The sequence below is a fragment of the Entelurus aequoreus genome, linkage group LG03 (assembly GCF_033978785.1).
Source record: "Entelurus aequoreus isolate RoL-2023_Sb linkage group LG03, RoL_Eaeq_v1.1, whole genome shotgun sequence".
Lineage (NCBI taxonomy): Eukaryota > Metazoa > Chordata > Actinopteri > Syngnathiformes > Syngnathidae > Entelurus > Entelurus aequoreus.
The window spans coordinates 59,686,896-59,701,845 of record NC_084733.1 but is presented as its reverse complement, the minus strand read 5'-3'; the positions used below and the strand labels follow the sequence as shown (position 1 = coordinate 59,701,845).

Genomic DNA, 14,950 nt, shown 5'->3' with positions numbered 1-14,950 from the left:
TTGAGGGGATAATTATGATGCGTTCAAGAGCAAACAATAATATATATTAAATAATAATATATTAACATAAAAAAAATGAAGGCAAATTGAGCCACAATAACTTAACAGCACCATAGGCTCAGTAGGCAGAGATTACAAAGGAAAATAAAAAGTTAGCCTTTACGCAAACCATAAATTGATAGGTGTGGGCTGCACCTTGGAACACACTGATTGGTGTTTCTATGCGTGCGTGCGTGCGTGCGTGCGTGCGTGCGTGTGTGTGCGTGTGTGTGTCTATGAGGCTGCAGTACGTTAATAAATATCCCCACACGATGTACATTTGACAGTGATTCATAGCAGGTAAGCTATCATCAGCCTACGGTGACAGCCAAAATATCTACTAACGTTACTTACCGCGATGTGCTTTGTTGAGTTCATGTAAGCTTAAGCTTGTTAATCATGTGACCGCCTGGCTCTGTTTGATTGGTGAAACGGAGTCAAACGTCACCAGTGACTGCATGCGATTGGTGAAACAGAGTCAAACGTCACCAGTGACTGCATGCGATTGGTGAAACGGAGTCAAACGTCACCAGTGACTGCATGTGATTGGTGAAACGCAGGCATGCGATAGATCCTACTTTGAAGGTCTGTTTGACAAACCAAAACAAACAAAGCGTGCATAACAGATCGATAAAAATCAGTAGCGAGCTGAATGTAGATAAATGAAGCGGAGTAGAAGTAGTGTTTCTTCTCTATAAATATACTCAAGTAAAAGTATGTTGCATTAAAACTACTCTTAGATGTACAATTCATCCCAAAAGTTACTCAAGTAGATGTAACGGAGTAAATGTAGCGCGTTACTACCCAACTCTGGTTGCTGCTGACGCAAAGCTAGATTTTTTGGGATATGCAGTTTGCGGGAGGGTCCGCAGAGGGAGAAGCAAGACGGTCGCTCATGCAAACTTTGTGACGTGAGAGTATATTCCCAGCTTTATTGCGAAGGAGAAGCGGTCAACTGAATTAGAGAAACAAACCAATAAAATCATGTCCTACTGGTTAGCAGCGTACCCGGTGAGTCAGCCCTGCCACAGCGTGATTCCGCATCACACAAACTGCAGCCAGTGTCCACAGCATGCAGCCACAAACATCCAAACTACAAACATTTATCAATGAAAATATTGAGTAGCTACAGATGCTCTGTTTGACAAGTTTCAATGTGGTCTGTCTGGTCATAACACAGCAAACCTGAAGGTCGAGCATTACCTCAACTCTGACCTCTCCAGTCCGTCACTCATATATGTCCATGTGCATCGTAAACAACAAATTTATTGTTCCTACAGTATTGTTACACGGCGGAGAAGCAGCATGCAGAAGATACCTACAAAAGTCTGCTCCCCAATGTGAATGCTGAAGAAAAAAAAATCACATTATTTCATAAAACTACTGTATTTGTTTGTTGTACATGCTACTGTAATATTTTTCAAACAATATTCCCTAACTCAATTTTCTTGTTTGTTTTTTTTAAATGCAGGTTACATGTTAAAATGGTCCTGTGTTAGAAGGGCCAAGCATGGATTAAATTGATTTCAATTAATTTCAATTGGCATGGCCGATTTGGAGTACAACTGTTTTAAGTTAGGAGCTCTGTCTGAAACGCAATGTGCTCGTAAGTTGAAGTACCACTGTAGTTGTAAAATAGAAAATAAAAATCCTGTATGTATTTTAAGGGTTTATTTTATGCGAGGATTTAATAATATCCCTTCTTCCAGTCATCACCGCATTCAACTGCTCAATTTTGCAAGACTTCCTTTACACCTTTTGACCTTTACCTTGCTTCAGCCTCTGGGCCGACCACCCCTGACTCAGCTGAAAACATGACTCAGCATCTGTCCCCCGAGTCCAGCCGCAAAGCTTACTGGAGAACGTGGGATGGCAGTACCGGAACACACATGCCTCAGTCTCCCAACATTTTCTCTGAGCACTCCAGCGGAAGCAACATGTCCCAAGGTGGCCTGGGTCACCTCAAATCCCCTGCACCAGGTCGTAGCAGGAGTGTGTCAGATTCTTCTGCACCGAGAAGAGGTGATCTCACACACCGGAACGCAAATTAACTTTTAGTTCTTAAAATGTTATGACTATTCCAAACATTGTCCTTTTTCCACTAACTCTCCCTTTGCTTATTTTCGTTTAGATTCAGTGACAAAAACATCTACTCCTTCATTCGGTAAAAATGGTAAAGCAGCAGGCCAGCAGGGGGCGCCATGGGAGACACTTGTGGTGTTTGCCATCAACTTGAAACAACTCACCGTCCAAATGAACATGAGCAACGTCATGGGAAACAACACGTATGTCATTAACTTCTCTGCACTTCTTAATGTAGATATGACATAAAACGAGAGCCAGTACCTGTGTGTATATATACAAAATATATGATCATATGTCTTTAGTTAAGGTTATAGCAGACCTGCCGATCATGACCGTAACTACCATTAAGGAAACCAAGGTCATGTGCGCCGTATTGTTTTAGGTGACAAAAGGATGATGATATGACTGACTGTAAATGTACTTTGTCTCGGACATCGTTTGCGCTGTACATCACCATGCGGTAGATCATCCTCTCTCAATATACAATCTTTGGTCATGCACAGCCCGCTACAACTCCAACAACGTAACGCAATGAAGTCCAGTTTTTCTTCAACCAATATCCGATCCAATATGTTTGTCAACATAATGTTAACATTAATGATTCCCGAGCGCGGCCACCGCTGCTGCTCACTGCTCCCCTCACCTCCCAAGGGGTGAACATGGGGATGGATCAAATGCAGAGGCCAAATTTCACCACACCCAGTGTGTGTGTGACAATCGTTGGGACTTTTTTTTAACTTTAAATCATACTGCTGTTGGTTTCACCTGAATTGATGTGAAACGCTGTTGGTAATAATACTATCGTCCTGTCAGTCAGGTGCTGCCCTGCCTGAAATACAAAACACACGCATTTCGCGTGGGGCTTTGCGATCAGTGTGGGGTGGGGGCGCGGGAATTTTGAGTGAAGAAGCACATTAAGCTTAAGATCTTGGGTTCGAACCCTGGTCATGGTTGAAAATGTGGTATGTTTTTTAAATTTATGTTTTAATTTTGTTAAAATTGTTTAATATGCTAAACTTCAGGATAGTACGGTAATAAAAAAGTGGACTGTTACAAAATCGCTGATTATCAAAGATGTAAGATAAGTGATAGATAGTTATAGCTCAATTAGAGCTTTTGTATTTCTGAAAATTCATTGCAAGCAAATATAATTTTTATGGTGCTGGAATACCCATGATTTCAGCCTTTCAAAGTTCCCCTTGTACAACCAGTTTTTGACCTCGGTATTTGTCAAATCCTAGTTACGGCCTTGCTGCCAGTATATACCGTATTTTCCGGACCAAAGGGCACACCGGATTATAAGGCGCACTGCCGATGAGCGGGTCTAGTCAGGTCTATTTTCATACAAAAGGCACAAATTATAGGGCGCATATTATTATTTTTTTTTTCTAAATTGAAAACACTTCCTTGTGGTCTACATAACATTTAATGGTGGTTCTTTGGTCAAATTGTTGCATTAGATTATGTTTTACAGATCATCTTCAAGCCGCTTTCTGACAGTCGCTTCAGGATGCGCCGTTTTGTGGGCGGTCTTATTGACGTGGCTCACCTTCGACAGCGTCTTCACCCCGTCATCTTTGTTGTAGCGGTGTAGCGTGCAAGGACGGGAGTGGAAGAAGTGTCAAAAGATGGAGCTAACTGTTTTAATGACATTCAGACTTTACTTAAATCAATAACGGAGCAGCATCTCCTCATCCGTGGCTCACTAGTGCAATAGCAACGCCGGAAATGTGTTCCGTGAAAAAACGTCCGACCGGAACTCTCTTATAACTAAAGCTCCTTGGGTGAATTATGTAAACCCACTACACCTGTATGTTTTAGCGCTTTCATGCCGAGTTTACTGACAGATATAAGTAAGAACTTTACACTACTTTATATTACAAATGGCAACAGTGGAGGATGAATGTCCCATAACAAGAAGATAGAGAAAAAGAAGAAGCTTATTGACTACGGCGTCGGCACGGATTACAAAGGCGGATGCACGCAAATTTTCAGGACTTATGCAGATCCCAAATACACATCAACAGGTACCAGAAGGTAAGAAAATTTGCTTTTGCATAATATTGCGAAACAAAACGCCAGATAATACAAAACCCAAAACCAGTGAAGTTGGTGCGTTGTGTAAATCGTAAATAAAAACAGAATACAATGATTTGCAAATACTTTTCAACTTATATTCAATTGATTAGACTGCAAAGACAAGATATTTATTGTTGGAACTGGAAAACTTTGTTATTTTTTGCAAATACTCGCTCATTTGGAATTTGATGCCTGCAACATGTTTCAAAAAAGCTGGCACCGGTGGCAAAAAAGACTGAGAAAGTTGAGAAGTGCTCATCAAACACTTATTTGGAACATCCCACAGGTGAACAGGCTAATTGGGAACAGGTGGGTTCCATGATTGAGTATAAAAGCAGATTCCATGAAATGCTCAGTCATTCACAAACAAGGATGGGGTCAGGGTCACCACTTTGTGAACAAATGCGTGAGCAAACTGTCCAACAGTTTATTAAGAACAACATTCCAAGCTATTGCAAGGAATTTCGGGATTTCATCATCTACGGTCTATAATATCATCAAAAGATTCAGAGAATCTAGAGAAATCACTGCACGTAAACGGCAATGCTGAAAACCAACATTGAATACCCGTGACCTTCGATCCCTCAGGCGGTACTGCATGAAAAGCGACATCAGTGTGTAAAGGATATCACCACGTGGGCTCAGGAACACTTCAGAAAACCACTGTCAGTACCTACCGTTTCTTGCTACATCTGTAAGTGAAAGTTAAAACTCTACAATGCAAAGCGAAAGCCATTTCAACAACACCCAGAAACGCCGCCACCTTTGCTGGGCCCCAGCACATCAGAGATGGACTGATGCAAAGTGGAAAAGTGTTCTGTGAGTCCACATTTCAAATTGTTTTTGGAAACTGTGGACGTCCTCCGACTGTTATAGGCACAGAGTTCAAAAGCCAGCATCTGTGATGTTGAGGGGGTGTATTAGTGCCCAAGGCATGGGTAACTTACACATCTGTGAAGGCACCATTAATGCTGAAAGATACATACAGGTTTTGGAGCAACATATGTGGCCATCCAAGCAACGTCTTTTTCATGGACGCCCTTGCTTTTTTCAGCAAGACAATGAATGCCAAGCCACGTGTTACACAGCGTGGCTTCATAGTAAAAGAGTGTGGTACAAGACTGGCCTGCCTGTAGTCCAGACCTGTCTCCCATTGAAAATGTGTGGCGCATTATGAAGCCTAAAATACCACAACTGAGACCCGGACTGTTGAACAACTTAAGCTGTACATCAAGCAAAAATGGGAACGAATTCCAACTGAAAAGCTTAAAAAATTGGTCGCGTCAGTTCCCAAACGTTTACTGAGTGTTGTTAAAAAGAAAGGCAATTACCACACATTGTTAAAAATGCCTGTGCGCCAACTTTTTTGCAATGTGTTGCTGCCATTAAATTAAATTGAAAAGGATTTGCAAATCATTGTATTCTGTTTTTATTTACGATTTACACAACGTGCCAACTTAACTGGTTTTGGGTTTTGTATGTCTTACCTTATACACACACCATAACAATACTTGTATGTCGAAGCACAGTACAATCCATCAAGCGGTGCGGCTTCATAGCTTACCAAAGTCGTACTAAAACATTTTGATCGATTTTTGGGTGCCGTGTGTAATGTTCTATATTTTCAATGGAACATATACAATTTTGGTGTTGTTTACTTCAGTCATATTGCAGTCTAAACATATGTCTTATATGTGACCCATCATATTCCAGTCTACATGTATCTCTTATGTGTGACTGCCATCTACTGGTCACACTTATCATTTCCCCATGTACTAAATAAAATAGCTTCAAGGTCGGTAAGCACAACGAAAATTATTCCGCACATTAGGCGCACAGGGTTATAAGGCGTACTGTCGAGTTTTGAGAAAATGAAAGGATTTTAAGTGTGACTTATAGTCAGAAAAATACGGTACACATTTGTTATACTCCGTTCACATTTTGACCCCTGAAATACACTTGTATGCTTTTCTGCGCTGCAGTTATGGAAGTTGTTGTGTTTCACAAGTTTTAGTTTTGTGTTCGGTCTCTAAAACCTTGGATTATTCTCTTGTATAGAGGCGCTCTCTCCTCCCCCTGCATGATGTGTACCTAAAAAAAATGTTTACCTCACGCTGTAGGAGCTCTAGCTATTCTACATTATTTACTGTGTTCAGGAGTCTTACCACCCACCTTCACGATCGCTATCGCCTCCAATTTCGGATGAGCATTTGCAATACACGCTCGAATAACACTCCTTTTCTCTTTTTAATTACAATTGTTCAATTGCGACAAAGTAAGCCAACAACTCGAAATTTGTGGTCACGTCACACGCTCAACCCCGATGAAGAGCTACTGTATAAAAGCTGGGGTGTCCAAAGGGTGACCCCTGCAATTTTTCGGGGGCACATTGTATATTGAAATGTTTAAAATGATCAAAAATTAAAGAAAAGAGAGAAGAGGCTGAAATGTTAATACTAACAAGAATAACGCAAAGCTTTGTCTTTAAATATACATTACAGTATTGTGCCAAGGTTTAGGGCCACAAATAATTGTAATGTTTTAATGCTATTTTTCACTCCAATCATTTTGACACTGTAAAAAAAGTAATTTGGACTGACACAATTAGTCGTATTACACTCAAAATATAAAACTGATTTTCACCAACCATTGTAGAGGAGTGGCACTGGAACAAGGGAAAGCCATTCATGTTGGTGAGAATCCAAATAGAGAAAATAATACTGAAATGTACATTCATCTTTCGAGAAACGGGAACTAACCTGCTAACTAAAAGACAAACAGAAATACGATCCACGATCACTTTCTTTTCAATTTGTGTTAACATCTCAGCCTAGGGCTGGGGGATTATATGATAGTGATCGATGATCGCGGTTAATTTAAGTTTGATCACTGTGATCAGTTGTCACTGCATTTTTACCTCAATCATACATGTCTGTTAGAACAGTGGTTCTCAACCTGTGAATATTTTTTAATTCAAGTACCCAATAATCAGAGCAAAGCATTTTTGGTTGAAAAAAAGAGAAAAAAAAGTAAAATACAGCACTATGTCATCAGTTTCTGATTTATTAAATTGTATAACAGTGCAAAATATTGCTCATTTGTAGTGGTCTTTCTTGAACTATTTGGAAAAAAAGATATAAAAATAACTAAAAACGTGTTGAAAAATAAACAAGTGATTCAATTATAAATAAAGATTTCTACACATAAAAGTAATCATCAACTTAAAGTGCACCCTTTGGGGATTGTAATAGAGATCCATCTGGGTTCATGAACTTAATTATAAACATCTATTTTGTTGAAGTATTATTCAATAAATATATTTATAAAGGATTTTTGAATTGTTGCTATTTTTTAGAATATTTTTTAAAAAACTCACGTACCCCTTGGCATACCTTCAAGTACCCCCAGGGGTACGCGTACCCCCATTTGAGAACCACTGTGTTAGAAGATACCGCAGTAGTAAACAATAGGGAAGCAACAAAGCTTGGTATAATCTTGCACGGAACAATCCGCCTTTATTGATCGTGATCCTGAGTGTCTGTGAATGTGTGTGTGTTGTTTGTGTACGTATGTTTGTGTCCGTGACCCGTTGCAGTGTCGCGAAAGTCAGGCTTGTCACAACGTAATTAATGTTCAATCAGCCTTGTGCCTCTTCCCCCTTACACAGCTTGAAGTGCAACCCAGAAGAACAAAATATAGAAATATGACTATCACTAGCAAAGAAGTTGAAACACAACATTGAGAAGGAGCAGCGACTTTAGCGACACACTTTCGTTTCACTGCTGCTCACAGTTAATCCTGCCCTGAATGTGGACTCACAGGCATCAGGCAGGGAATGTCTTTGTGACTGAAGTACTGTATTGGTCCCGATAGGGAAAATAAACAAAGTCATTAAATTAATCAGAAAAAGGCATTTTATACCTAAATATTTTTTCCAGACTTTTTGTTTGTGTTTGCAAAGATTCAACTCCTCTGATGTAACATATACTAATAAACAGACACTTTTTGTTCAAATAATTTTTGAGTTTGTAGATAAAAAACATTTTGTTTGAAATAATCATTAAACTTGTTTTATGTGTTGGTACACATTATTTTACAGTACCTCAAATTCAAACTGCACTTTAGTGTGATTTTATTAAATATAATCTCCAGTAGTTGTGTTTTTGAAAAAAAACACAATCTGTGTCACCGCTTGCTGTTTAGTGAGAAGCACTGATTTACACAAATAATCAAAGAATACAAATAATGATTTAGCAATGTGTTATTTAGTAAATGTTAACTTGAAATGTAAGTCGTTAGTATTCAGTACACCACTGATACATTGTTTACTGCAGAATGTTTGTGATGACGAGCAAAAAAGCAAAATAACTTTGGGAGGAAGAAAGTTGTTGCCCAAACCCTCACAAAACGTACCGAAAAAGAAGCGTAACTGTGGCCCTAAAACCAGGCACCTCTAATGAGCTCAATTTTATATATGAACAAAATGACATTTGACAGCTGTTAGCATTTATTACCACAATCAAACATGGCGGAAATGTCTGTTAGAAGATACTGCAGTAGTAAACAGTAGGGATGCAACAGTACTCGGTATAATGCTGCACGGGTAATGAAAAAAAAGTTGATTAATTGAGATCGGATGATATGAAAAAAATAATTGTGATAATTGTTTTTGCCATATCGCCCAGCCCTAACTCAGCCTTGGTAGAAAAGGAATTGTGGAGTATATTCATGTTTGTTTGTCTACATGCCTGTATTGTTGTATTTATTTAAATACGCACCAACATGAAATGGCCACCTTTCTACAACCATTTGTGGAAATTGGTTTTGTATTTTGGGTGTAATCTACCCGAATTGTATATAGTACAGGCCAAAAGTTTGGACACACCTTCTCATTCACTGCATTTTCTTTATTTTCATGACTATTTACATTGTAGATTGTCACTGAAGGCATCACAACTATGAATGAACACCTGTGGAGTTATGTACTTAACAAAAAAAGGTGAAATAACTGAAAACATGCTTTATATTTTAGTTTCTTCAAAATAGCCACCCAAAAACTCAACATTGCTCTGATTACTGCTTTGCACACTCTTGGCATTCTCTCAATGAGTTTCAAGCAGTAATCAGAGCAAAGGGTGGCTACTTTGAAGAAACTAGAATATAAAACATGTTTTTAGTTATTTCACCTTTTTTTTTTTTTTTTTTTGTCCTGTCCAGCTTCTCAGGCAAATAATATAGTAGATGTAGATGCCTATATCGGCTGTTCAGATTTACTTTACAAAAGAGAAGTGTAGGATACATCTCTTGTTGCCTTATTTGTATTTGTATTGTATTCCACCTTTTTTTGTTAAGTACATAACTCCACATGTGTTCATTCATTGTGTTGATGGCTTCAGTGACAATCTACAATTCAAAAAGTCATTAAAATAAAGAAAACGCATTGAATGAGAAGGTGTGTCCAAAATTTTGACCTGTACTGTATATAAGCAACCAGCAGGGCTCTCCAGCTAGTGAAAATTGACTGAAAGCAATAGTTTTAAGTTTAGAGTTACCCGATTAATTGAAAATCTAGGAACAAATACAAAAACTTCTCTTCTGAGACAGCACTGAGGAGCTCAGCAGTCTTCATAAAGTTAAGAAACAAGTTATGTTCTACTTCAGTTTCTTCTTCTTCACCTGGGAGGTCAGAATAGTCATCTCTCTTCTTCCATGTGAATTATTTAGGTCCTCAAAATATTTAACAGGCATAATACACTGGTTATGTATTTATTTGACAGGTCATTGTCACTGCACATCAAGAGCAATTAAAATGTATTACTTCCAAAGGAAATATGTACTTGTACACACACAAAAAGAGCAATCACAACTTATGTGACATATTGAGGTGCGGACCTTTTTCTGTGGTTATTACCGGGCATTCTTCACTCTGACAGTCATTTATGTTTCATAGAGAACACTAGTTTATTATTCAGCAGCATTATTCCCCCTGCAGCTGGACAACCAGTGGTCTGAAGAGCCAAGGCCGTCTATCCGTGGGTAGCAACCGCGACAGAGAAATCAGCATGTCTGTTGGCCTGGGACGCTCTAAGCTGGACTCCAAGGGTGGCGTGGTGGGTGGAAACATAGATGTGAACACCCTGGAGATGGTCTGTAAGTAAACAAAAGGACACACTTTTGAAGCATTGGTGGGATATTTTTCTGCAATTCATGTCACTTTTATCAGCATGTATACAGTTGAGAGGTGAAATCAAAACTAGTGTGCATTTCAAATAATGTGTATAATGTATTTCTTCAAATATGAGACACCCGTTGTAAAAAAGCCATTCCAATTCATCTGTGCCGTTCCGCAGGAAATAAAGTTAAACAATTAAATGTACTTAAAAAAGCTTTTTATTTTCTGAAAGTGTCCTGCATATTGAACTTAGTGTGCATTAAATAAATACAATTTTAAATATTTTTAACTACTTTTAACATTAGACGAATAGAATCTGTTGCCTATTCCTGATTCCAATAATTAGACTTCAACATAAAATGTAAAAATAAAAATCCTTCAGAAAGATTTTTTTTTTGTATTACTTGTCTCTGCTATAGTGGTGAAATTTACTGTCTGCATTAAATGTCTTTTGGTTTATTGTCTTAAAGGGGACCTACTATACAAAACCAACTTTTCCTACATATTGGTTGGTAACTGTTTTTGTGTATTTAGGATCAACATAAGTTCCGAAAAGTTGAAATCAAACCATGGAGTCATGGCGGAGATATTTATTAAGGCAATCTTTTCTTCCTTCATACTTGCTCCTAACGAGCCGTTTGGGATTTGAGAGTTTTGTTACGTCATTTGTCTTAGTTACGTCAGTGGATATCGGTATATATACGGCATATAACTTTGCTCAAGTCCGCTGTTGTAGTCACAAAGCTCCTTCTTTTTCTTTATCATCTTGTTGTGGGGCAGAATGGTTCGTACAAACCCCGTTTCCATATGAGTTGGGAAATTGTGTTAGATGTAAATATAAACGGAATACAATGATTTGCAAATCATTTTCAACCCGTATTCAGTTGAATATGCTACAAAGACAACATATTTGATGTTCAAACTGATAAAAAAAAAATGTTTTGCAAATAATCATTAACTTTAGAATTTGATGCCAGCAACACGTGACAGAGAAGTTGGGAAAGGTGGCAATAAATACTGATAAAGTTGAGGAATGCTCATCAAACACTTATTTGGAATATCCCACAGGTGAACAGGCAAATTGGGAACAGGTGGGTGCCATGATTGGGTATAAAAGTAGATTCCATGAAATGCTCAGTCATTCACAAACCAGGATGGGGCGAGGGTCACCACTTTGTCAACAGATGCGTGAGCAAATTGATGAACACTTTAAGAAAAACCTTTCTCTACCAGCTATTGCAAGGAATTTAGGGATTTCACCATCTACGGTCCGTAATATCATCAAAGGGTTCAGAGAATCTGGAGAAATCACTGCACGTAAGCAGCTAAGCCCGTGACCTTCGATCCCTCAGGCTGTACTGCATCAACAAGCGACATCAGTGTGTAAAGGATATCATCACATGGGCTCAGGAACACTTCAGAAACCCACTGTCAGTAACTACAGTTGGTCGCTACATCTGTAAGTGCAAGTTAAAACTCTCCTATGCAAGGCGAAAACCGTTTATCAACAACGCCCAGAAACGCCGTCGGCTTCGCTGGGCCTGAGCTCATCTAAGATGGACTGATACAAAGTGGAAAAGTGTTCTGTGGTCTGACAATTCCACATTTCAAATAGTTTTTGGAAACTGTGGACGTCGTGTCCTCCGGACCAAAGAGGAAAAGAACCATCCGGATTGTTATAGGCGCAAAGTTGAAAAGCCAGTATCTGTGATGGTGTGGGGGGTATTAGTGCCCAAGACATGGGTAACTTTCACATCTGTGAAGGCGCCATTAATGCTGAAAGGTACATACAGGTTTTGAAGCAACATATGTTGCCATCCAAGCAACATTACCATGGACGCCCCTGCTTATTCCAGCAAGACAATACCAAGCCACGTGTTACATCAACGTGGCTTCATAGTAAAAGAGTGCGGGTACTAGACTGGCCTGCCTGTAGTCCAGACCTGTCTCCCATTGAAAATGTGTGGCGCATTATGAAGCCTAAAATACCACAACAGAGACCCCCGGACTGTTGAACAACTTAAGCTGTACATCAAGCAAGAATGGGAAAGAATTCCACCTGAGAAGCTTAAAAATTGTGTCTCCTCAGTTCCCAAACGTTTACTAAGTGTTGTTAAAAGGAAAGGCCATGTAACACAGTGGTGAACATGCCCTTTCCCAACTACTTTGGCACGTGTTGCAGCCATGAAATTGTAAGTTAATTATTATTTGCAAAAAAAAAAAAAAGTTTATGAGTTTGAACATCAAATATCTTGTCTTTAAAAGTGCATTCAATTGAATATGGGTTGAAAAGGATTTGCAAATCATTGTATTCCGTTTATATTTACTGTACATCTAACACAATTTCCCAACTCATATGGAAACGGCGTTTGTACATGCAGATGCATCCTCCGCTCTTGCAATTTCTAATACAGAGTAGCTAAAACTTGTCTGTAAACTCAATATGGAAGGGCTAAAAACTACAACATGGCTGACGGGGAAAGGACACAGTCGAAGTGTAACCCTGTAAATAGGACCGCCCACAAAACGCATCCTGAAGAGACGGTCAGAAGAGCTTGAAAACAGTCTGTAAAAAAATTTGGACCATAGCACCACTATTACATGTTCTGTAGACCACGAGGAAGTGTTTTAAATGTCGAAAATAAATCATACTATGACCCCTTTAAAAAACCAGTTTAGTTGTATTTCATACTTAAATTGTGTCTCTTGAGTTTTCAGTCAGTCCTGTTACTAGTGATGGGTAAATGCCGCTGAATTGACACTGTACTGTCACTGTGTTTGCTAGCTTACACATTCAGAAGGCAGTGACAGAGCCTCGCTAGTGAGACTCACCAACACAGTAGACCAGGGGTCACCAACCTTTTTGAAACCAAGAGCTACTTGTTGGGTACTGATTAATGTGAAGGGCTACCAGTTTGATACACACTTAAATAAATTGCCAGAAATAGCTAATTTGCTCAATTTACCTTTAACTCTATGTTATTATTAATAATTAATGATATGTACACTTAATTGAACGGTTTAAAAGAGGAGAAAACATGAAAAAAATGACAATTAAATTTTGAAACATAGTTTATCTTCAATTTCGACTCTTTAAAGTTCAAAATTCAACCGAAAAAAATAAGAGAAAAACTAGCTAATTCGAATCTTTTTGAAAAAATTTAAAAAATAATTTATGGATCATCATTAGTCATTTTTCCTGATTAAGATTAATTTTAGAATTTTGATGACATGTTTTAAATAGGTTAAAATCCAATCTACACTTTGTTAGTATATATAACAAATTGGACCAAGCTATATTTCTAACAAAGACAAATCATTACTTTTTCTAGATTTTCCAGAACAAAAATTTTAAAAGAAATTCAAAAGACTTTGAAATAAGATTTAAATTTGATTCTACAGATTTTGTCGATTTGCCAGAATATTTTTTTTTAATTTGAATCATAATAAGTTTGAAGATATATTTAACAAATATTCTTCGTCGAAAAAACAGAAGCTAAAATGAAGAATTAAATTAAAATGTATTTATTATTCTTTACAATAAAAAAAATAATTTACTTGAACATTGATTTAAATTGTCAGGAAAGAAGAGGAAGGAATTTAAAAGGTAAAAAGGTATATGTGCTTAAAAATCCTACAATCATTTTTAGGGTTGTATTTTTTCTCTAAAATTGTCTTTCTGAAAGTTAGAGGAAGCAAAGTAAAAAAATGTATGAATGTATTTAAACAAGTGAAGACCAAGTCTTTAAAATATTTTCTTGGATTTTCAAATTCTATTTGAGTTTTGTCTCTCTTAGAATTAAAAATGTCGGGCAAAGCGAGACCAGCTTGCTAGTAAATAAATACAAATTAAAAAATAGAGGCAGCTCACTGGTAAGTGCTGCTGTTTGAACTATTTTTAGAACAGGCCAGCGGGCTACTCATCTGGTCCTTACGGGCTACCTGGTGCCCGCGGGCACCGCGTTGGTGACCCCTGCAGTAGACATTAGCGCCAGAAAAGTTGATTGCAAAGCTTAATATCCTAGTGTGTGAATATTTCAGCTTCAAATTGAATGAGCAAGATGAGCCCATCACACAAATAAACAAGCCATGATGGAAGATAATGGCAACAAAAAAGAAAAACCAATCAATTTAGTTTTTTTCAACTATGGAAAAAAACTGCACTTCCCTTGCACTTTTGTTATTCGAGAATTCCATTTCATATTTTGGATGTGTAAGGTTTTAATTAGTGCATACTCTGCACAAATCCCCATGCTTACTATGTTTTCTTATGTGAGAGAACTTGGTAAAGTTGCATTTAAATAACATATATTTAAGTTATATTTGTAGTCTGTTATATGCTACTAAATCAATTGCAAGGCAAAGCATAGTATTGTTATAAATTAAAAAGCAGAATAGAAAAGTTATTTTAGACTACCTCGATGCATTGTTGTCCCACACAAACATAGTCTTTGTCCCATATCTGATGAATTGGGATCTGGTCACCCTTGAATATATCTTAGTAATTGTTTTATTTTATTTTATTCTTTTTTTAAATAATTCTGCAAAAATTTGAGATGTACAACTCTGGTCAAT

At 37.9% G+C, this 14,950-nt stretch overlaps 1 protein-coding gene across 5 annotated transcripts in view; it reads left to right on the top strand.

Annotated features, from left to right (window-relative positions):
* Positions 1-14,950, top strand: part of kiaa1109 (KIAA1109 ortholog) — a 260,969-nt gene that overhangs the window by 215,933 nt on the left and 30,086 nt on the right. For all 5 annotated transcript variants that reach the window (XM_062042306.1, XM_062042308.1, XM_062042307.1 and 2 more), the window contains 3 exons: positions 1,819-2,061; positions 2,171-2,324; positions 10,196-10,353. In XM_062042306.1, coding sequence (XP_061898290.1) covers positions 1,819-2,061; positions 2,171-2,324; positions 10,196-10,353 — 555 coding nt within the window. The remainder of the gene's footprint in view (positions 1-1,818; positions 2,062-2,170; positions 2,325-10,195; positions 10,354-14,950) is intronic.